This window comes from Camelus dromedarius, chromosome 19, assembly GCF_036321535.1.
Source record: "Camelus dromedarius isolate mCamDro1 chromosome 19, mCamDro1.pat, whole genome shotgun sequence".
Classification (NCBI taxonomy): domain Eukaryota; kingdom Metazoa; phylum Chordata; class Mammalia; order Artiodactyla; family Camelidae; genus Camelus; species Camelus dromedarius.
In genome coordinates this window covers 13,284,919-13,303,893 of record NC_087454.1, presented here as the reverse complement: position 1 = coordinate 13,303,893, position 18,975 = coordinate 13,284,919, and the positions used below count along the sequence as shown (strand labels likewise).

The 18,975-nt window shown below is 44.0% G+C and overlaps 1 protein-coding gene across 1 annotated transcript in view; it reads left to right on the top strand.

The window, feature by feature from the left end:
* The first annotated feature begins 2,473 nt into the window (after positions 1-2,473).
* The window catches only part of MBOAT1 (membrane bound O-acyltransferase domain containing 1), a 75,554-nt gene continuing 59,052 nt past the window's right edge, over positions 2,474-18,975 (top strand). The window contains exon 1 of the mRNA XM_010980112.3: positions 2,474-2,781. Coding sequence (XP_010978414.1) covers positions 2,686-2,781 — 96 coding nt within the window. The 5' untranslated portion in view covers positions 2,474-2,685. The remainder of the gene's footprint in view (positions 2,782-18,975) is intronic.

Genomic DNA, 18,975 nt, shown 5'->3' with positions numbered 1-18,975 from the left:
TGACTTCACATTCTGAGCATAGCTTCATAAAGGTTAAAAACCTGAGCTTGATAGCAAACCTCATTCTACTGCAGGTAGAAAACAGGTGAGATGTGGGGGGAGGCCTGTAGCATCACCCCGCCACCTCATTTTGGAATAGTAAGTACAATTCCTGTCCACAGAAATGACGGGCGAGTGGGTGTGTGAGTGGGCCTCTTGCTGAAGAGAGAAATGCTTTGATTCAGAGGAGGCAATGTGGCATAGTGCCCGAGAGCCCAGGCTCTGGAATCAGGCAGGCATGTTTTATTTAACCTCCCCAAACAACCAAGATACTTAAACTCTCTAAACTCCAGTTCCCTCATCTGTAAAATAGAGATTATAATAACTACCACATGAGTTATTGTCCCTGGTAAATGAGAAAACTTTTGTAAAGTTATCTCAAACATGTAATAATGATCATTATTTTATGATTGACAGAGGACGGAAACCGAGCTAAAAGGGAAGGAAAAGAGGATGATGGGTCTGTGGTGCAGCTCTTATATATCTTAGAATCCTGTCTCATCCTGCAGAAGCCAGTTTAACTAGCCTATGGTGTAACTGATCCCTCCTCTTGATACTGCATCATCCAATAGTTCTTTGAGCATTAATTGCACTATAGTATCAGTAGAACAGAATTATTAAGATTTAAGTTCTGTGAGGTTTCATTTTCAAGATCTAAGCATAGTTCCCGCATCTTTAAGGGAAACTTTTAGACTAGATTATAATCTGTGTTTTGTTGAGCAGAAGGAAATCTGTGGAGGGTTCATCTTCTGTTTTTCAACCTACGCCAATGTGAAGACTATTTTTTGAAGTCTGAAGAGCATAGCTTTGTGGAAAATTATGAGTGGTCTGCGTGTTTGCTTTATAAATACTACCCAAACTGGCCTACTTTTCTGGCAGTTCACATTTAAATGTTGATTTTTTTTTTTTTTTAAACAGTGCTTTCCAGCCCCGTCTGCCCTCAAGACACCTCACTTAAGCTGTCATCTTGCTCATGATTAAAGGAACATCACTTCAATTCTGGTCAGTTTCAGGACTATGTGATATTAAATGAGCCTGTCTAGCCTAATTGATCCTCAAGCACGTGTGTGTGTGTGTGTGTGTGTGTGTATTAAAGCAGAGGTTGTCATCTGGTGGTGGTAGCCTCCTGTAAAGTCTCCATGGGGACAGGGAGTGGTGGTAGGAACAATTTTTTGCTCCTCAACAGGCAACATGAGTTGAGAAACTCTGGCCTGGCCATTTAAAGTTCAGTGCAGTTTTCTGGTTGATGAAACTCTTCCAGGAAGGCCAGGGTGAGGCCTAGCCTTGGAGGGAAAGTTGTTATCAGTGTCTGACAGGCCTTCAGTTGGACTTGAAGCTGGAGGCATTATTGCTAACAATGTTTAGTTCTGCCCAAAGTTACTGCCCCCGTTTGGTTGGATTCTCCATCCACTAATCGTTGGCTCCCTGGCTCAGTAACAGCTCCCAGGTCAACTGCTGATGAAAAGCTTTGGGCTTGAAGCCTGGAGATTCACACCAACTCACTTTTTTTTTTTTCCCCCCTACCTATCCGATTCCAATACTGCTTTCCTGAAAGTCTTCTTCACCAGTGAGCATACAGCAATTCCCGGAAAGGATCAAGACTTTCATGATTCTCAAAACCTATTAATTAGCTGAAAAAGTTTTCCAAGTGCCAGTGATACACTTGGGCGTCTGAGGACAAAGAAGTGAACGGGTCAGGTACCGCTTTTTAGAACTCAAAGAACTGATCAGAATACACACAATATAACAGTGGCACTTTTTCTTACACGGGTGAAATACTTCTCAATCCGAAGGGAAGGGCCCATCAGAGATCAGAAGCTAGCAGTCCTAGTGTACGCTGTGACCCAGACCACGTCAGATCAGGGTGTCGGAAGCTAGGTCTTGCCCACAGGAATGCAAGGGAAGAGAGGAGGCTGGGCTCTGGGGCGCTGGCTAGCAGCTCCGGGGTCTCCCTGGGCTTCCAGCCACTGGCAGAGTAACCCTCTGCAGCAAGGACTGTACCGGAGAAAGCTTGAAAGGAAAGCGCAGGAAATCTTAGTCCGCGCGGGGGGTGCCGAGACTGCAGCGAAACCAAAACAGGGTGGGGCCGGGGTGCTCCCGAGTGCAAGGCGCCCTCCTGGGTGGCCGGGGTGGAAGTCATTTGGTGTGGCGGGGAGAGAGGTCGAGGAGCTCTGGAGAAGGAAGAGGAGCTTCCCCCCGCCCCGGGGCTGCGCGCCACCAGGCGCAGGGCTGGGCGGCGGCGCCCGCTGGCGTCGCTTTCCCTCTCGGGTCGGCCCGGGTTTAGGCCGGGCAGGGCGGGCCGGGTGGCGCTCGGGGGCCGGGCTCGGAGTCCCCACTTTTCCGCCCTCCCCTCTCCTCCCGGGCGGTCCCGGGCGGCCGGGCCAATGAGCGGCGAGAGGAGGGGAGCGGGAAGCAGAGCGCGCTGGGCCGCGGCCCTCCTACCGCGCCCGTGGCCGCAGCGCCAACGCCAAGTTTGCGCCCGCAGAGTTTGCGCTTGTTCGCGTCCCCCGGCTCGCGGCTGGGTCCCCGCGAGCTAGGCGGCCGCGCGCCCCTCGGGACAGCCACCCAGGCGCAGTCTCGGGCGGGAGGACGCCGAGCAGGGTGGCGCGGGCTGGGGCCGGGGCAGCCGCCTCCCGAAGATGCAGGATGGCAGCAGAACCGCCGTCCAGCCTCTCCTACCGCACCACGGGCTCCACCTGTCTGCACCCGCTCAGCGAGCTCCTGGGCATCCCGCTGGACCAGGTAACTGCGGGCGGCTGGGGCGTGAGCGCAGGACCCTTCCCCGAGTCGGTGCGCGCGTGGAGCCTGGGGAGAGTATCTGCCTCCGTCCCTGCCCCCATAGCAGATTTCTCAGCTTCAAACTAGACAGGTGGATTTTTTTTTTTGAGTTGACTTTTTCTCCTGTAAGTGTGAAAAAATTGGTACACCCCGCACAGCAGGTTCGAATAAACTTTTTTTGTTTGTTTGCTTGAAGTTTTGGGTTGCCTCGTTTCCTGTAACCATGTTCTGAAGCATTCTGATAAACGAATCAAATGTGTCTTTCATCAGTGGCCTCTAGTCTTTATTATTTTTATTTTAGATGACCCTACATAGAAACTAAGGCTGATTAACCTATAAGCAATAGCCTATGACTTTTGCATGGGAGACCCAGGTTTTAGACTTAAGCAGTGAGGCTTGTGAAATCAGGGTGACAGTTATTTTGTACCATGTATGATATCCATCGGCAAGGGACAAGGGACACAGGATGCTTTGGTTTTTTGTGATATTCCGAAGACCTTAGTATATTCAGTCCGTCTGTCCTTGAGGGTCCAGGATCCCTGTGGGACAGGTTAGTGGGGGAAGAGCTGTTGAAGTTGTTTGGACTGTCCAGGAACTGTCTGCTACCATTAAAACTAAAGATAGAAACAAAGAACAATAATTCCAGGTAAGAAATCTTCCTGAGGGTTTGAGGCTGTCTTAACTCATTTTCTTGTCTCTTTAGGTGCTGCAGGCTAGGTCTGCCCCGTATTTAGTAGTGAGTCAATAAATACACAGTTGACTCTTGAGTAACATGGGTTTGAGCTGCATGGGTCCACTTATATGTGGATATTTTTCAATAAAGAAGTTGTGGTATCTTTATGCAATGGAATACTACTCAGCCATAAAAAATAATAAAATAATGCCATTTGCAGCAACATGGATGGATCTGGAGATCATCATTCTAAGTGAAGTAAGCCAGAAAAAGAAAGAAAAAAATACCATAGATATCAATTTTATGTGGAATATATAAAAAAAAAAAAGACACAAATGAATGTATTTACAAAGCAGAAAGAGACTCACAGACAGAAAACAAACTTATGATGACCAGGGGGGATGTGTGTGGGAAGGGGTAAATTGGGAGTTTGAGATTTGCAGACACTAACTACTATGTATAATATAAGCAATAAGTTTTTACTGTAGAGCACAGGGAACTACATTCAATACCTTGTAGTAACATATAATGAAAAAGAATATGAAAAGGAATACATGTATATGCATGACTGAAACATTATGCTGTACATCAGAAATTGATACAACATTGCAAACCGACTATACTTCAATAAAAAAATGGAAAAGAAAAAAATGGTAAATACTACAATCCTGTACCATCCGTAGTTGGCTAAGTCCACAGATTCAGAGGAATGGCAGATACGAAGGGCTGAGTGTTAATTACAGGAAGATTAACCCCCATGTTGTTTGAGAGTCAGCTGTGCTGGGTTAAGTGGGATTGGGTGAGACACGTGGGGGAGGACCTCCTGTACTCCTGACTTTGTTTTATGCCGAGTTTTCGCCCAGTTTTCTTCCTCTGCTTCTCCCTGGTGGTCTTTTTCAAAATTCTTCTCTCCTTCAAACACGCACATATCTGCTGCTCTTTCCACTCACATTCCTTCAGCAGTGAGGAAGTGAGACCTGGACGTGTGCCTTATCCCAGGTGCTGTTTACCGAGCCACCCTTCTACCTGGTTCCCTTTGCAGATCTGATTCCGAACTCCACCTGATCTGACTGTTGCCTTCTCATCAGCTGTAAAATCCAGAAGGTCAGGAAATTGGGAGACGTGTCGGATGCTAACCCCTGCTCTGGCAGTGAGGACGTAGTGGCTGCCACGGACCTAGGCCAAGGCAGAAATAATAGCAAATTCTTTAGCCCTGAAATGAAATATGACTCAATAGCCGAATTTCCTTCAGGGGAGTTTACTTTGTCCTTACTCCTCCCTTCCATCACGATTTATTTTAATTGTGTTTTCTGTTTTCAGCAATGCCACACAGCTAGAGAGAGGAATCCAGGGAAGTTTTCTTGTATGGAAAGAGACAGATAATGGACCCTGGAGATTTATGACCGAGAGGTGCTAGTACGATGGTATTAAGCTCTTTATAACTGCATCTACCCCCACCCCCAATCTGGATTTCTGTTTTAATTTATTAAAAAAAAAACAAAACACAGGAACCTGTGGGATGTTTAAACCTGGGGAGGAGGGATGGCTCAGGTGAACTGAAGGAAAAATGTGGACAACGGGCCAGGAAGGAGCACCTGTGCTCTCTTCGATCTTAGGACAGCCCCCCTGCCCCCCAGCACAGTCAACTGCATGTGACTTTGGTGGAAGAAGTGCTTGAAAGAGCAATGCCCCAGCCAGCTTATTTTAGGCCGCGGGAGCATCCCAAACCATAAATAATGTGGTTTGAGGCTCAGCTGTGGCATGAGAGTTTGGAAGCTTGATGTGTTTTTCTCCCTCACACTTTCAAGGGCTTTTAAAGGTCTTAGATGTTAGACTGACTTGGGGGTGATTCCTGCTCTGCCAGAAATCTTCCTTTGTGACTGCTGGCTGGATTCTACCATCCTGGAGCTTTAGGGTCCCCACATGTCAAATGGGAGATGTCAGTAAGACATACCTTTTGGAGTTGAGACATTTTATGTGGATATAAAATGCCCTCCATCAAGAAGGTCCTTGAATCAGACAGGGTCCTGGCAGGAAGCAATTCAACTCAATGGGCTGCAATGAAGAAACTTTAAAGAACTGCTTAGAGGAGGTGTGGGTGGCATCAAGGGAATTGGCAAAGGATGTTCAGATACTAAGACCTGGACGCTGGAGGGGTCCAGGGAGGGTGTCCTGTTGCCAGGATGCAGGGGGGAGGCAGAGAGAGGACCTCAGCCCTTCTGCTCCCCGTCCCCCAGCCTTTCCATCTCTTGCAGTGGCCCTCAGTGGGTGGCTGGCCTGGGGCGCCTGGGTGATGTAGGGGCTCCTCCTGGGGCACAAAATGGGAAAGAGAAAGGTGGAGGCAGCTCTGGTGAACAGTCCTAGGATAAGAGCACAGTCCTTGAACTATGTTTGCTCCTGGCCCATTAAGGAGTGACTTTTTATTGGCCTGCGATATACTAAAAATAAAACATGCCTCAAGTTACCCAAATAGCTCTTCTTATGCCACTTAAAGGTATTGAGTCCTTTCCCTAATGTGTTAACATTTTACATGTGTATCTGTAATTTCTGAATTGACTGCATTTCTGAGAATGTCTTTGGGCTTCTGGGTCTCCCCGTGTCAAGTAGTTTATTATCTGCAAAAACTGAAATATCTGCTGAGCTGTTCTACTGTGTGAGTGAAGAACTCTTTAATTATTTTTCATCTGATTCCTCCAGTTATCTGTTCTCTTAGCTCCTGGCGGGGAGCCTGTGAACAGTGGTTTTAGTTTCCAGGGACTTTAACTAGCCTGGCCTCCTCCTGAAGATGTTAAATGCAAAATCATTTTATTTAATTAGAGGGCAGCAATTCAGATCTAGAGTACAGGACATGGATGATGACTTAGGGGCCTCCACACGTGCTTCCCAGATGAGTTTGTTGAAAACTGCATTTCTAAAACAATGAGTCCCTTTCTGTGGAGCAGATGTGGAGCTCAGGCAAGGAATGGAGGATGACTAAAGTTTTGCTTTATTTTTTCTTTAAATCATCTGCTCACACCCTCTTTTCTTTGCTTTCATTGTGGGCAATGACATTTAACCTTTGAAGTTTGCAAAGTTAACGCAGCTGCCAGGATGGATGTGATAATGCTGACATTATTAATTTGTGTGGTACACAGTCATATCCTGGGACCTGTGCCGGATGGGAAATTCCTGGTTTTAAGGAATTTACAATTTGGGGAACCTTGAGTGCCAAGGCTATTTTTACCAACCGGCATCCTCCAAATTTGTGTGTTTGCATAAAGTATCAATTTGGTATTAAACTAGGATTCTTGGTCTGGATTTCAATTTTTTCCCCCCAATTTAGCATCAGCAGAAAAAAAAAGAGCAAAGGAAAAATAGATCAGGACATAAAGAATTCAGGAAATGATTTTTCAGATTAAAGCAGCTAAAGGTTTGGGTTTATTCAGGTAAGCTTGTGTTACAGTTTAAAAGGCTAAATGAAGGAAGACCAGCTCTAAAGACCCGGCCCTCTTGACTAATGGTGATACCAGCTGTGGGTTTTGATGATTCCACCAGGGCCTCTGACCACAAAGTGTCTTTACCTGCCTGAAGCTTTCAGTCACCTGGTTAGTTCCCCAGCCGGTTCGTGGAAAGCAGCCCAGCCTTCAGTTCTCTTCTTATCTAAGTCTTGCCCTTAGTTAATAACTGAGCTCACATTCCACAGTCATTATTAAATCAATTAAATATTTATTCACATCACTAGCAGTGCCAGGCACCTGATCAGGTCGTAGAAATAGAAGGCTAAAAAAAAATCAAGGGAGAGTTTATACACCATACAAGCATATAAATGCTGTATACTCACAGACCTGTGTAGGTGCTAATAGAGGTCTGTAGATGGTACCCTAGTGGCACAGAGATGGGAAAACCACAGGGCACCTTGGACTCCTGTAGAATTTACTGTTTACCTTTGAAAAGGTTTGCATTTACACTTGGTGCGTAGTAAATGTTACCTTATTTTGTTAAGTATTCTGCTGGGTTTATATGCTGAGTTTCCAACTAATTTAAAGTCTCCTTGAGGTCCAGGTTTTCTCTCTCCTTGTGTTCCAAGCACGTAGTAGGTGCTTAAGAAATGTTTATCATTGGTAACAGTATACGCCAACGTTAATGATGTACATTACCAAACTTTGATATACAGAATCTTATTGTTGGTTTTTTTTGGGGGGGGGCAGGGGGAGGTAATTAGGTTTGTTTGTTTGTTTGTTTGTTTGTTTGTTTGTTTATTTATTTATTTATTTATTTATTTATTTATTTATTTATTTATTTATTTATTTATATGGAGGTCCTGGGGATTGAACCCAGGACCTTGTGCATGCTAAACATGTACTCTATAAAGAATCTTGTTTTTAAAGTGGATAGTAGATGGGCCTTTTGAGGGAAAGAGTTCTCCACTGAACACCCCCCCCCTCTGTTGGTGCTGCCTCCAGGCTGTACCCTTGGGTTTTTGACTTGAACAATCCGCTCGTCACACTAGGACTTTCCAGCTCAGGATGCACATGGCAGGCCACAGAATGTCCTTCCTGCAGGGAGCCTTATTTTTTTTTTTTTTTTCACCTCAATCATTCCTGCAAGGCCAGCCCTCCTCTTCCCACTTAATTTTCCTTTCATTGTCTGATATTGAAAATCATTGGCTTATGGGAGGAAGATCATTTGGTTAGAGCACAAACAACAAATACTGAGTTTCTGCTGCGTTCCAGGAATTCCCGGGACTGTGCCAGGCTGTGATGATTCAAACATGAATTAAAAAGGGCCTATCCTCGAAAAACTCACTGTTGGGTGGGGCGGAGACAGAGCAATCCCCCAGTGTTGCGCATATGCGGTGCCTGGATGAGCGGCCTCAGCCTTGAAACTTGTTAGAAATGTACATACATTCTCTGCCAGGCGCCCCCTCTGCTACTCTGGGGGTGGACCCAGCCGTGGGTGATTTAATGAGCCCCCCACGTGGTGCTGGGACACCTCCAAATTTGAGAACCACTGCTGTATACAGATAACTAGAATACGAATTAATTAAGTGCGGAGGAGGGGGTGAGGAATGGTTGTCAGAGAGCGTCTCACAGGTGGGGAGGAACACGAATTGGGTCTTGAAGGTCAAAGAAGAATTTGTCAGGCAAAGTGGGTAGAAAGAACCGCACGTACAGAGGTGGGGAGGTGTGAAATTGTGCACTTCGTTCAAGGAACTGTGTCGCTGGAGTGGCTGTTGGGGCTGCACTTGCGAAGACCGGAAGACCCTAGGTTGGGGAAGTAGGCAGGGGCCACATCACCAGGAAGCTGGAAGACTCTGACAAGTTGTTTGCACCTCATCCTGTAGACCAGGGGCGGCAGACTTTCTCTGTGGAGGGCCAGACAGTAAATACTTTCGGCTTTGTGGCTGTACGGGCTTTGTCACAACTATTCAGCTTTGCCATTGTAGCCTGAGAGCAGCCACAGACAATATGTACATCACTGGGCATGGCTGTGTTCTCCTGAAACTTTATTTATGGACACTGAAATTTGAATTCTGTGTAATTTAGACGTGTTGTGAAATTTTCTTCTTTTGACTTTTTTTTCTCCAACCTTTTAAAAGTGTGAAAACATAGTTAGCATGCAGACCACACAAAACAGGCAGGGGCTGGAATTGGCCTGAGGGCTGGAGTTTGCAGATCCCTGCTCTGCACTAATTTTCCTCAAATTTGGTAGATGGGCCATCGTCAGAATCTATTGCCAAGTATGCTTTTTGGATCCGGCCCAGACCTAGTGAATCCGAATGCATATCAGTCAGGGTGAAGGGACTCCCCAGGTGATTCTCGTGCCCACTGAAGTTTAGACACACTGATCATCAAAGGGAAGGCATTGAAGGGTTTAAGCTGTGAAAGGGTTTTGTGAAGTGGGGCAGGAGGTCATGGCTAAAGGGTGCAGGGATGGGGGCGGAGCAGGGGTTTTGAGGATGAGTGGATGTTTAGAGTAGTCTTTATGGGGGAGCAGAGGAAGAGCTGAATGGGGACAGTTTCATGATGCTGAGCGTAAACAGCCCACTGAAAATCACCAATTTTAGAATTTGTGCCAATATGTCATTTTTCTCTTTCAGCAACTCCTTCGAGGAGCAAAAGGAAAACAGACAGTTGGGCGTTTGCAGGGAAGGATTTTGGAACCTTAAGAAGCAAGGGTGTTGAAAGATGCTGACAAGTATTGGGGGTGATGAAAGTGAAAAGGGAAACATCTAGAGATTGAAGGGATGTTGAGGAGCAGATGCAGGGGAAGTGAGAGAGGCGGGGGCCGGGATATTCGAGTGGAAGATTCCTAGTGAAGCTTCCCTGGGCGGTGATGAAAGTCAGGGTGGTGACGTGGGGGTGGGGTGAAAGTTGATTCGCTTTAGCAAGGCGAGAGACTGGGAGGTTTGGTGGATTGTCCACCTAAACACTGAAGCTGCCCAGGTGACTGGGGATGCGAGGTGGAGAAAAGGACTGTGCGGAACCTAAGCTCTCTAGGAACGTGGAGACTGATGGATTCTGACAGCCTGGGGAAGGTATAACCAGCTCCACTATCCAGGACTCTGCCAGCTGCTCTGCAGGGCACATCTCATTCAATGTTAGGAGTCTGAGTGAAGTCTAGAGGGAGGTACTTCTTGGCTGAAAGGATGGTACCTCTCCCAAAGGGCTTTGGAAGAGCTCTCCTAGCCTGTTATAAAAGGAGGCAGCAGCTGAGACTAAGGAGGGGCGGTCAGCCTGCTGTGTTCTTTGAGTGCCCACCATCCCCTTTTCCCTCCAGCCTACCCCATCCTAGGGGTCCGGTGCACACTGAGCACTAATTAAACACTATTAAGTAAATACAATACCAAACAAAATGCATTCAAATGCTTTCTAAAAAAAAATCAGTTTTTAAAATTAATTAATTAATTAATTAATATTTTGTATTAACATATAGTTGATTTACAATATCGTGTTGGTTTCTGGTGTACAGCAGACTGCTACAACTACAGCAGATTTGGTTACATATACATATTCTTTTTCAGATTCTTTTCCGTTATAGGTTGTTATAAGATATTGAATATCTCTGCTATACAGTAGGTGCTCGTTTCTTATCTATTTTATGCATAGTAACGGTATCCGTTAATCCCATAATCTTAATTTACTCCTCCCCGCTTCCCTTCCCGGTTGGTAACCATGAGTTGGTTTTCTTTGTCTGTGAATCTATTTCTGTTTTGTAAATAAGTTCATTTATATTACTTTTTAGTTTCCACATTAAGCAATATCATATGATGTTTGTCTTCCTGACTGACTTCACTTACTGTGATCATCTCTGGGTCCATCCCTGTTGCTGCCAATGGCAATATTTCATTCTTTTTTTCCACATGTGGCCTCTTAACCTGATGTCTCAGATATTCATTGGTCTTTCTGCCCTGCCTGACTCTGAGAGGCTTCTTTCTATAGTTACTTACCGAGCACTGGATGCCAAACACTGGGCTGGAGGGGGATATAGATATTAATTAGGGTCTGTGCCTTCTAGGAGACAAATCTATATGCACTTGTTAAATTATTTTATTCGGTGAAAGCTCTTGTAAATAAATGTGCTGAATGCTGGAAAAAATGTGTGCACATGGGCCTCAGCTGCCCTGGGCCTGTCTTGGTGAAGGCGGCGGTGGGGTGGCAGGTAGCACTTCCTGGGAGCTGCTGCTTTTGACGGAGAAGGGGAAAGTGCAGGGGTGGGGCCAGGTGGGACAGGCAGATCATTCCAGATAGAGGAAGCTGTTGAAGCAAAGGTCCTGAGACTGGAGAAAAGATGGAAAGGTGAACTTTCTTGGTGGGCGTGACTGACGATGAATCATAGTCATCTTGCTGCTTCTTAGCATGAAGTTATGAACTAAATAAATGTTGGTTCCATTGGAGTGGAATTTTATTTACATGCTTATATTGGAATGAATGACTAAATCAAGGTAAAATTAGGAGCCAGTTCTTTTTACCAACCGGTTAGGCCTGTTTATTATTTGGAACCTGCATTTCAGATCGAATAGGCCTAGTTTCTGATTTGAAAGTTGATGAATGGCCCAGTTGATGGGAGTTAAAAGTTAATCTTACGTTGTTTAAATATAAAATTCTCCAGTTCCGTTTGCATCATGTGGCGTTGATAGGCGCATTGCTTAGATGCGATTATCAATGTGGATATTAATGTCATTTTGGGGGCCCAGTTGTCTCAGGTTTGTGTGGACAACATGTAGAAATTTCCTTTGGCAGTCTAAAATCAAGTCGCATGTATGTAAAGTGCCACATACCCGGGCACTCCCAACTGTTTTCAAAGCATGCGCTCCAAATTATATTTATCAAGAAAAATTTCATGAAAAGATTATCTATCTAAGGAGACACAATCTGGAGTATCTTTTGTCACAGCAATTTGTAAAAAGAACTCAGTATGTGTAATTTAATAACAGTGTTTGGCTGTGTGCTTTTCAGAAGCTTTCTATTTCAAGTCAGTCAACCCTTCCAGTAAACAAGGGGAAGAGACTTGCCGCAGTCTTATTAATGAGAATTTCTAGCAGTTTTGCCAGGATAGCACAAGGATAGAGAGTGGCCCCTGGGAAAAGTAACTTCAAGTAGTGTATACTGGTTAAAAATATGCTTTATGAAAAGACCGCTGTCCCTTAGGGCTTAAGAAACGTGACCATCTGGCAAAAGATGAACTCATTAACCCATTTGTAATGTGTTTTTTAGTTATCCAGAGAAAATAGGCACTTGGTGAATCATTTACCAACTTCCTTGTAATAGTGGGGCTCTGCTCATAACTTTGCTATCAGTGGTTAATCTTCTTTGAAGTATGGTTTTGAAGGTCCACACCAGCATTAACGGGGCTCTAAGTGTTGCGTTAAGATTTTGGGGCGGGGGGGGTGCAGGTGGCGCTGGGGATTTCCTAAGCCATCCTATTACTGTAAATATTCCATTCTCAGGTTTGTTTACCCAAACAGCACCACAGAGCTTGGGTTCTAGTCTCATCTGAAAAAAAGAGCAGGGGTACATTTGAAAAGTTTTTGTTCTGGCGGTTCTAAGTTCTTATTTCAAGCAAGTAATCAGAATGAAAAATACTGTGGTTTGTTTCCCTAACCCCCCCACCCACCTCACTTTTGTCTCAGTCATCATTCTGTGGCTCTCGTTTGGAACAAGCTCAGCAGAGGTATTCAGCAAAAGGTTGCTGAGGCCTAGAGGAAGTTGCTAAATTCAAAAGTCATTTGGTGAAATTTCATGAAGCGGTTTAACTGTGAACGTCACTGGTCTTTCTTCCAAGCAGTCCCACCCCCACATTATTTTTTGCGCTGTCTTTAAAAAAATTTTTTTTTGTTTATTTATTTACCTTTAAATTACTGTTACTTTACTGTTTATTAATCTTTTAATTGCTTTTTATTTTTTGCTTTTTTGGTTTTTATTTTATATAAATACAGTTTAAAAAATTAGTTTTCTGCTGAGGTAGCTTATGTACTTAGTATCAAAATCACAAGGCAGAAAAAGGGATATAGTGAAATGTCAGTCCCTGTGGTGTCCCCTCCCTTCTGTTTGCAGCTGCCCAGGTCCCCTCCCCCCTGGCAGCTGGTGGCATCCTTTTAGATGGGCTATGTGTCCACGCGCACAGAATCTTTTTGTCTTTTCTGACACGAAGGATAGTGTACGGTTCTTCCACTCCTCGTCTTTAAAAAGAAACTTAACAGTGTCTCTCAGGGATTGATTCATATCTGCATATTCAGAGCTCTCGTGACGTTGACTTCCTTTCTGCCTTCTCTGAAAGTTCTGTTTCTGTGGCTTCCAGGAACGGCCTTGGCCTTTAGCTAAGACTGAAAGATGTGCTGGTGTCGGTGGATGAGACGGGAGGGAGAGCACGAGGGCCACTTACAGTGGGACGTTTTGGGGCATGAGCACTATGCTCGGGGCAGAGGGCAGAAGATGGGGCTTGCCTCCAGTTTCCCCTCTGAGGGAGAGGGGTACATTCTGGACTTAGGCACGAGGTCATTAATGATGCCCTGCCCCTTGTGCCTCAGGGATGAAAATGGTTCTGTCTCTAATCAGCCTGGTGCCAGCGCACGGCTCCAGAATTCCTGGTACCTCCATCTGGTGGAAACGATGCTCTTTATGACCAATTCAGCTCTAAGACTCTGTGATTCCAAGATCTTCAACAGTAGCAAGGAAGGCTTGGGTTTGGATTGTAAAGGAACACTTCTTGAGGGTAAAGCCCACAACCTGAGGCTTTTTCTTTTTCTTTTTTACTTTTCAGTGGATGTACCTGTATATTTGACTTTCTTATTTCTCCCAGTGAAACACACGCAGCATTTCCACGCATGTTGGCTGAAGTGTATCGGCTCTCCGGCTCTGGAATCTTTTTTCCTTTTATCTTCTTATTAGAGTAAGGTCAGAATGCCTTAGGAATTCGTGTGCTTTACTCTGGAAATAAGATCATGCAAAAAAGCGCTTCTGTTTCTTGTTTACTAGGGATGTTGAGCTGGCTTTCCTCATTTCTCTGTTCCCAAAGGTAATTGCCCATTCATCTTGAGACATTTAAGTGTTAACTCGCCTGCAGGTTATTTAACAAAATGGAAGCAAATCAACATGTCTATGAAATTACATTCACAGAGCCATTTCCTGCACTTTGCGGAGGGAAGGACAAAAAGATTTTTTTTAACATTTTGAATGTGTAGGGCCTGGATTGGAGTTTATCAAAAGGGTATAGTGGAAGACAATTTTGTAGTCTCAACCTTATCGAGTTAACATTTACCTCAGTTTTATAGTTAGCTTGACGAAGTTGCAAAACTTAAGTTGACGTGTGTTTATCTTTCTAGTGAGGTATTCAGTGTCTTTATGTATATGTCTATCTTTATCTGATGGCCAGTTTTGTTATCTTAGTTTAAAAGAAGGACAAAAAGAGGCTTATAAACTAAAAATAATCGTTTCATCAAGATACAAGGTGAGGCCCAATTTTATCTTAGGAACCAGTAATGAATTATGACTGTGCTTCTTCTTAGTGAGTCCAAACTGCAGAGACAGTTTGAAGGAAGGCTGTTCAATGATTTAGAAATTGGCCACTTACATGTTTTTGAAAGAACTGGAAAACCATCTCGTAAGTACTTGGCAACTCTCAAATAAATACTAGAGTTGCATGTGTTGAGACGTGGTTCTCTGTTGTAAAGTTTCTAGATGATACGGAGAAGTTAGAAAAGAGCAGGAAATACAGTTCTAAGAACTGGACTGAAGGTTGCTAAACAAAAGGAGATGAACTTGAGTAAAAGAGTTGACCAAAGATGGTGAAAGCCACAGACAGTGGCGTGGCCATCAATGGGGACCATAAAATGCTGGCTAGGTGACCATAGGAGGGCGTGCCACTAATGTGTCTTATTTCCTGAAGAAGGCCTTGAACTTGATGGCTTCAGAGAACTCCTCTGTCTTGTCGTTGTGTAATTACTCCTTTTTAGCTCAAATGAATATGTTAAAGTTCTCACCAGTATTTCAGGAAGTGACTTCCGTGTCATTTAAGGTTTGCCTTTTGCTTCATAATAATGGATCATATTCTATGGAGATTAAAAAACAAAACTTATTTGGGAATACTTTTAAATTTACAGAAAAGTTTTAATGATAGTACAGAGAGTTTTTATACATGTCTCCCCCAGTGTTCCTCAAGACTAAAACACTTGTCAAAACTAAAACATCAACACTGATATATAAGTATTAAATAAATTCCAGACTTTTTTGAATTTCACCAACTTTCCCATTCATGTCCTCTGTCTGATCTGGGATTCTGTACCTTAGAATTCACCCATTTCCAATTCAGTGTTTTTCAGTATGTTCACAAGATTATGTAACCATTGTCGCAGTCTAATTTTAGAACATTTTTTGTCCCACCTGAAAGCCCTGTGTCATTAGCAGGTCCCACCTCCTCCCAAGTTCTACCTCTCCACACCCCCTCACCCCCCAGCCCCTGGCAGCCACTAATTTGCTTTCTGTCTATAAATTGGCCTATTCTGGACATTTTGTATAAATGCAATCATATAATATATGTCTCTGTGATTGCTTTCTTTAATTTTCAAGGGTCTTTGGTGATTTTTGATTGGATGCTCATTCTCTGCTGTACTTTATCTGGGAGAATATTAAGACCTGATCAAAGCACCATCTTTTTGAGAGAAGTAGGATTTCCATCTGCCAGGGTACCTGGGAGCACTCCCAATTTAGGGGTACCAAAATTGTGTTTCTTATTTTGGATTTTTTTTTGAGGGGGTGGCCATATAGAGCATGTGAACTTAGGCCTCCAAACTCAGAAAACATCATCAATAAAACCAAACAACTGATTGAAAAATGAGCAGATGTTCATGTCCCTGTGAACATAAATGTCCTGTTCTAAAACAAAGGAGTTACATGTATAAGATGTACACTGTGGGGAATATAGTCAATAACTACGTAATATTGTTGTATGGTGACATATGGTCACTATATTCAGTGTGGTGATCATTCTGAAATGTATAGAAACATCAAATTATTATGGTGTAAATGGAGCTAATATAGTGTTATAAGTCAATTATAGTTCAAGAGCAAACAATCTCATAGGAAGAAAGATCAGATTTGTTGTTACCAGAGGCAAGGGTGGAGGGAGAGGGAACTGGATAAAGGTAGTAAAGGTACAAACTTCCAGTAGCAAGATAAATAAATACTAAGAATATAACATACAACAGGATAAATACAGTTAACACTGCTATATGGTTTATATGAAAGTTTTTAAGTGAGTAAATCCTAAGAGTTCTCATCACAAGGAAAGCATTGTTTTCTGGTCCTTTAATTTGTATTTACATGAGATGATGGACAGTCACTAAAGTTACTGTGATCATTGTTTCATGACGTATGCAAGTCGTGTCATTACGCAGTACATCTTGAACTGATGCAGTGCTGTATGTCAGTTACATCTCAATAAAACTGGAAGGAAAAAAAAAAGAATCAATCTACCCTTCAGGAGCTGCCTGGGAAGCTGGGAGTCAAGAGAAGACGTGACTTTTTGGAGCATAAATACTCTGAGTATTGGGGAAAGGTTTGTCCGAGCATTTACTCCTTTAGGGGCTTGCTCTAAATTTTTGCTCACTTAGGGATGTCGGGTCCCCCACGGTGGTCAGGCACCTTGCTGTTTCTAAGCCAAGCCAGGTTTGTAGGCGTGAATGTGTGTTGCGCTGCTTACTGTCCGCGGCCTGCCATGTCTCGTTCCCACAGAGACTCCGAGGCAGCTTCGAACACCCTCTTCTCTAGGTGCCCTTTCAGTTTGCAGGGTTGCCGCTTCTGACTCACACAGGCAGACCTCGCAGATGCTGGGGGTTTGGTTCCAGACCAGTATGATAAAGCGAATACTGCAATAAACTAAATATCACAATAAAGCAAATATCGCAATACAGCAATTTTTTGGTTTCCCAGCGCCATATGAAATTTCTATTGACACTGCACTGTAGTCTGTTAAGTGTGCAGTAGCATTATGTTTTAAAAAACAACGTACACACCTTGATTAAAGAATGCTTTATTGCTCAAAAATGCTAACCATCATCTGACTACACAAGGTTGCCCCAAACCTTCAATTTGTTAAAAAAAAACACATTATCTGTGAAGCACAGCAAAGTGAAGCACGATAAAACCAGGTCTGCCGGTATAGTGTTCCCATTTCATGTTTAAACTTAGGTAGAAAACCAGTGCGCCGTTAACGTTTCTTCTTATCTCGACCTGACCTACGGAAATTTTTCTTTTTCTGCTTATTCTTTCATATTAATTCAGCCAGGAGTCTAACTCTTAAGTGACATGACTCTGTTTCCTCCTCTTCTTTGCCGTAGGTAGAGGTTGCCGAACCTCTCCTGGTTTGGTAAATTGTTCTGAGTTTGTAAAGATCAGAATTTGGCACTATCTTTGCAGGGGAAATGAGGAGAGGACAGTGAGCTCCAGGGCACCGTAGTAGCCGTTTGCCCTGGAGAACGCTCCCCTTGAATTGTGGCAGGGCCGCTTAGAGGCTTGTGCTGGATGTGTTCCATGTGCATGGTTATGGAATTTTCAGAATTATCCTAGCAAGAATTTTATTCCTAACAGGAATCTTCTTCCCTTCCTCATTTTACAGACAAGATGATCTAGGCTTACTGAGATTAGATCACTTGCTCAAGCCGGCTACTGGTGGAACTGGTTGTCGGACACCAAAGTTGTGCTCTTTTCCTTTACTATTGACTATTTCGCTCGTATCTTCGGGTTTAATAAAATGTGGCCGCGGTGAGATTAGACCTTTGAATTAAATGGTTATTGCACACGGAGTTGCCATTGGTCGGTGTTTAAACACTCCAAGAAGCTTAGGAATCCTCCCTCAGGTCCTTAGGAGGACTTTATGTTAATATCTGAATGGGCAAGTTGTGGTGGTCAAAGATGTTTTAGTGGAATAAACATAGGAAGTTATTTTTATCCCGAAGATGTTTAAGTTTGAAAGAAATGTCTCCAACCAACTTGGTAAATAGTTTTATAACCATATTTACAGGCTGCAGGTTTTGCTTAAGCTGAATGGCTTCGGCTTTGCCTTCCATGTGTCAGAGTGTGGTATGTGTTTCGTTAACTAGATGTCAACCATTTGGAGTAACTCAAGGCTCTGTGGCTTTTCTTCTGAATTTCTGGTTAGTTTGTTTCCTTTCAGAAGTAGATGCTTACTTTCTCATGTGGTTCTCTTAAGTTCCAGAACCAGATAGAGTTTAAACTCCTTTACATTGTCCAGGTGTACCTTTGATAGAAGATTCCTCTTTGTGCTACTCCGTCAAAGGCTCCCCCGGGGCTCAGCTCCAAAGTGATGACACTTCAGGCTGGCCTCGCTGGCCCTCCAGGTTCAGACCCGGGGCCAGCCAGGAAGGAACTTGCCCGGTAAGCTTGCTTCAAAGAGCAAGGTCTTGTCCCTCCACACTAGGTCACATACTGCCTCTCTTTCTGTTTCTCATCCCCTCGCACCGGGCTGCAGGAAGGGTGATGACACTCAGGGAACATGCATTTTTAAGTGCTTGGACCTGGAGAACGAGGACAGTAGGAATAGTTATGCTAGAAGCATCAGTGAAGATGGAACACTTGTTGGCACAGCCACCATGGAAAACAGTCTGGAGGTTCCCCACAAGACTAAAAATAGAATTACTCTATGATCCAGTAGTCCCACTTCTGGGTATATTTACAGAGGAAATGAGATCACGATCTCGATGAGACATTTGCACCTCCGTGTTCATGGAAGCATTATTCACAACCGTCGAAACATGGAAACAACCTAAGTGTCCAATCATGGATGAATGGATAAAGAAAGTGTGGTGTATATATGTGCAACAGAATATGATCCAGCTCCCTCCCCCACCTCCAAAAGGGACATCTTGCTATTTGTGACAACATGGATGAACCTTGAGGGCCTTATGCTCAGTGAGAGGAGTCAGACAGAGACAGACAAGCACCGTATGATTCCACTTACATGTGGAATCTAGAAAAGGTGGCTTCATG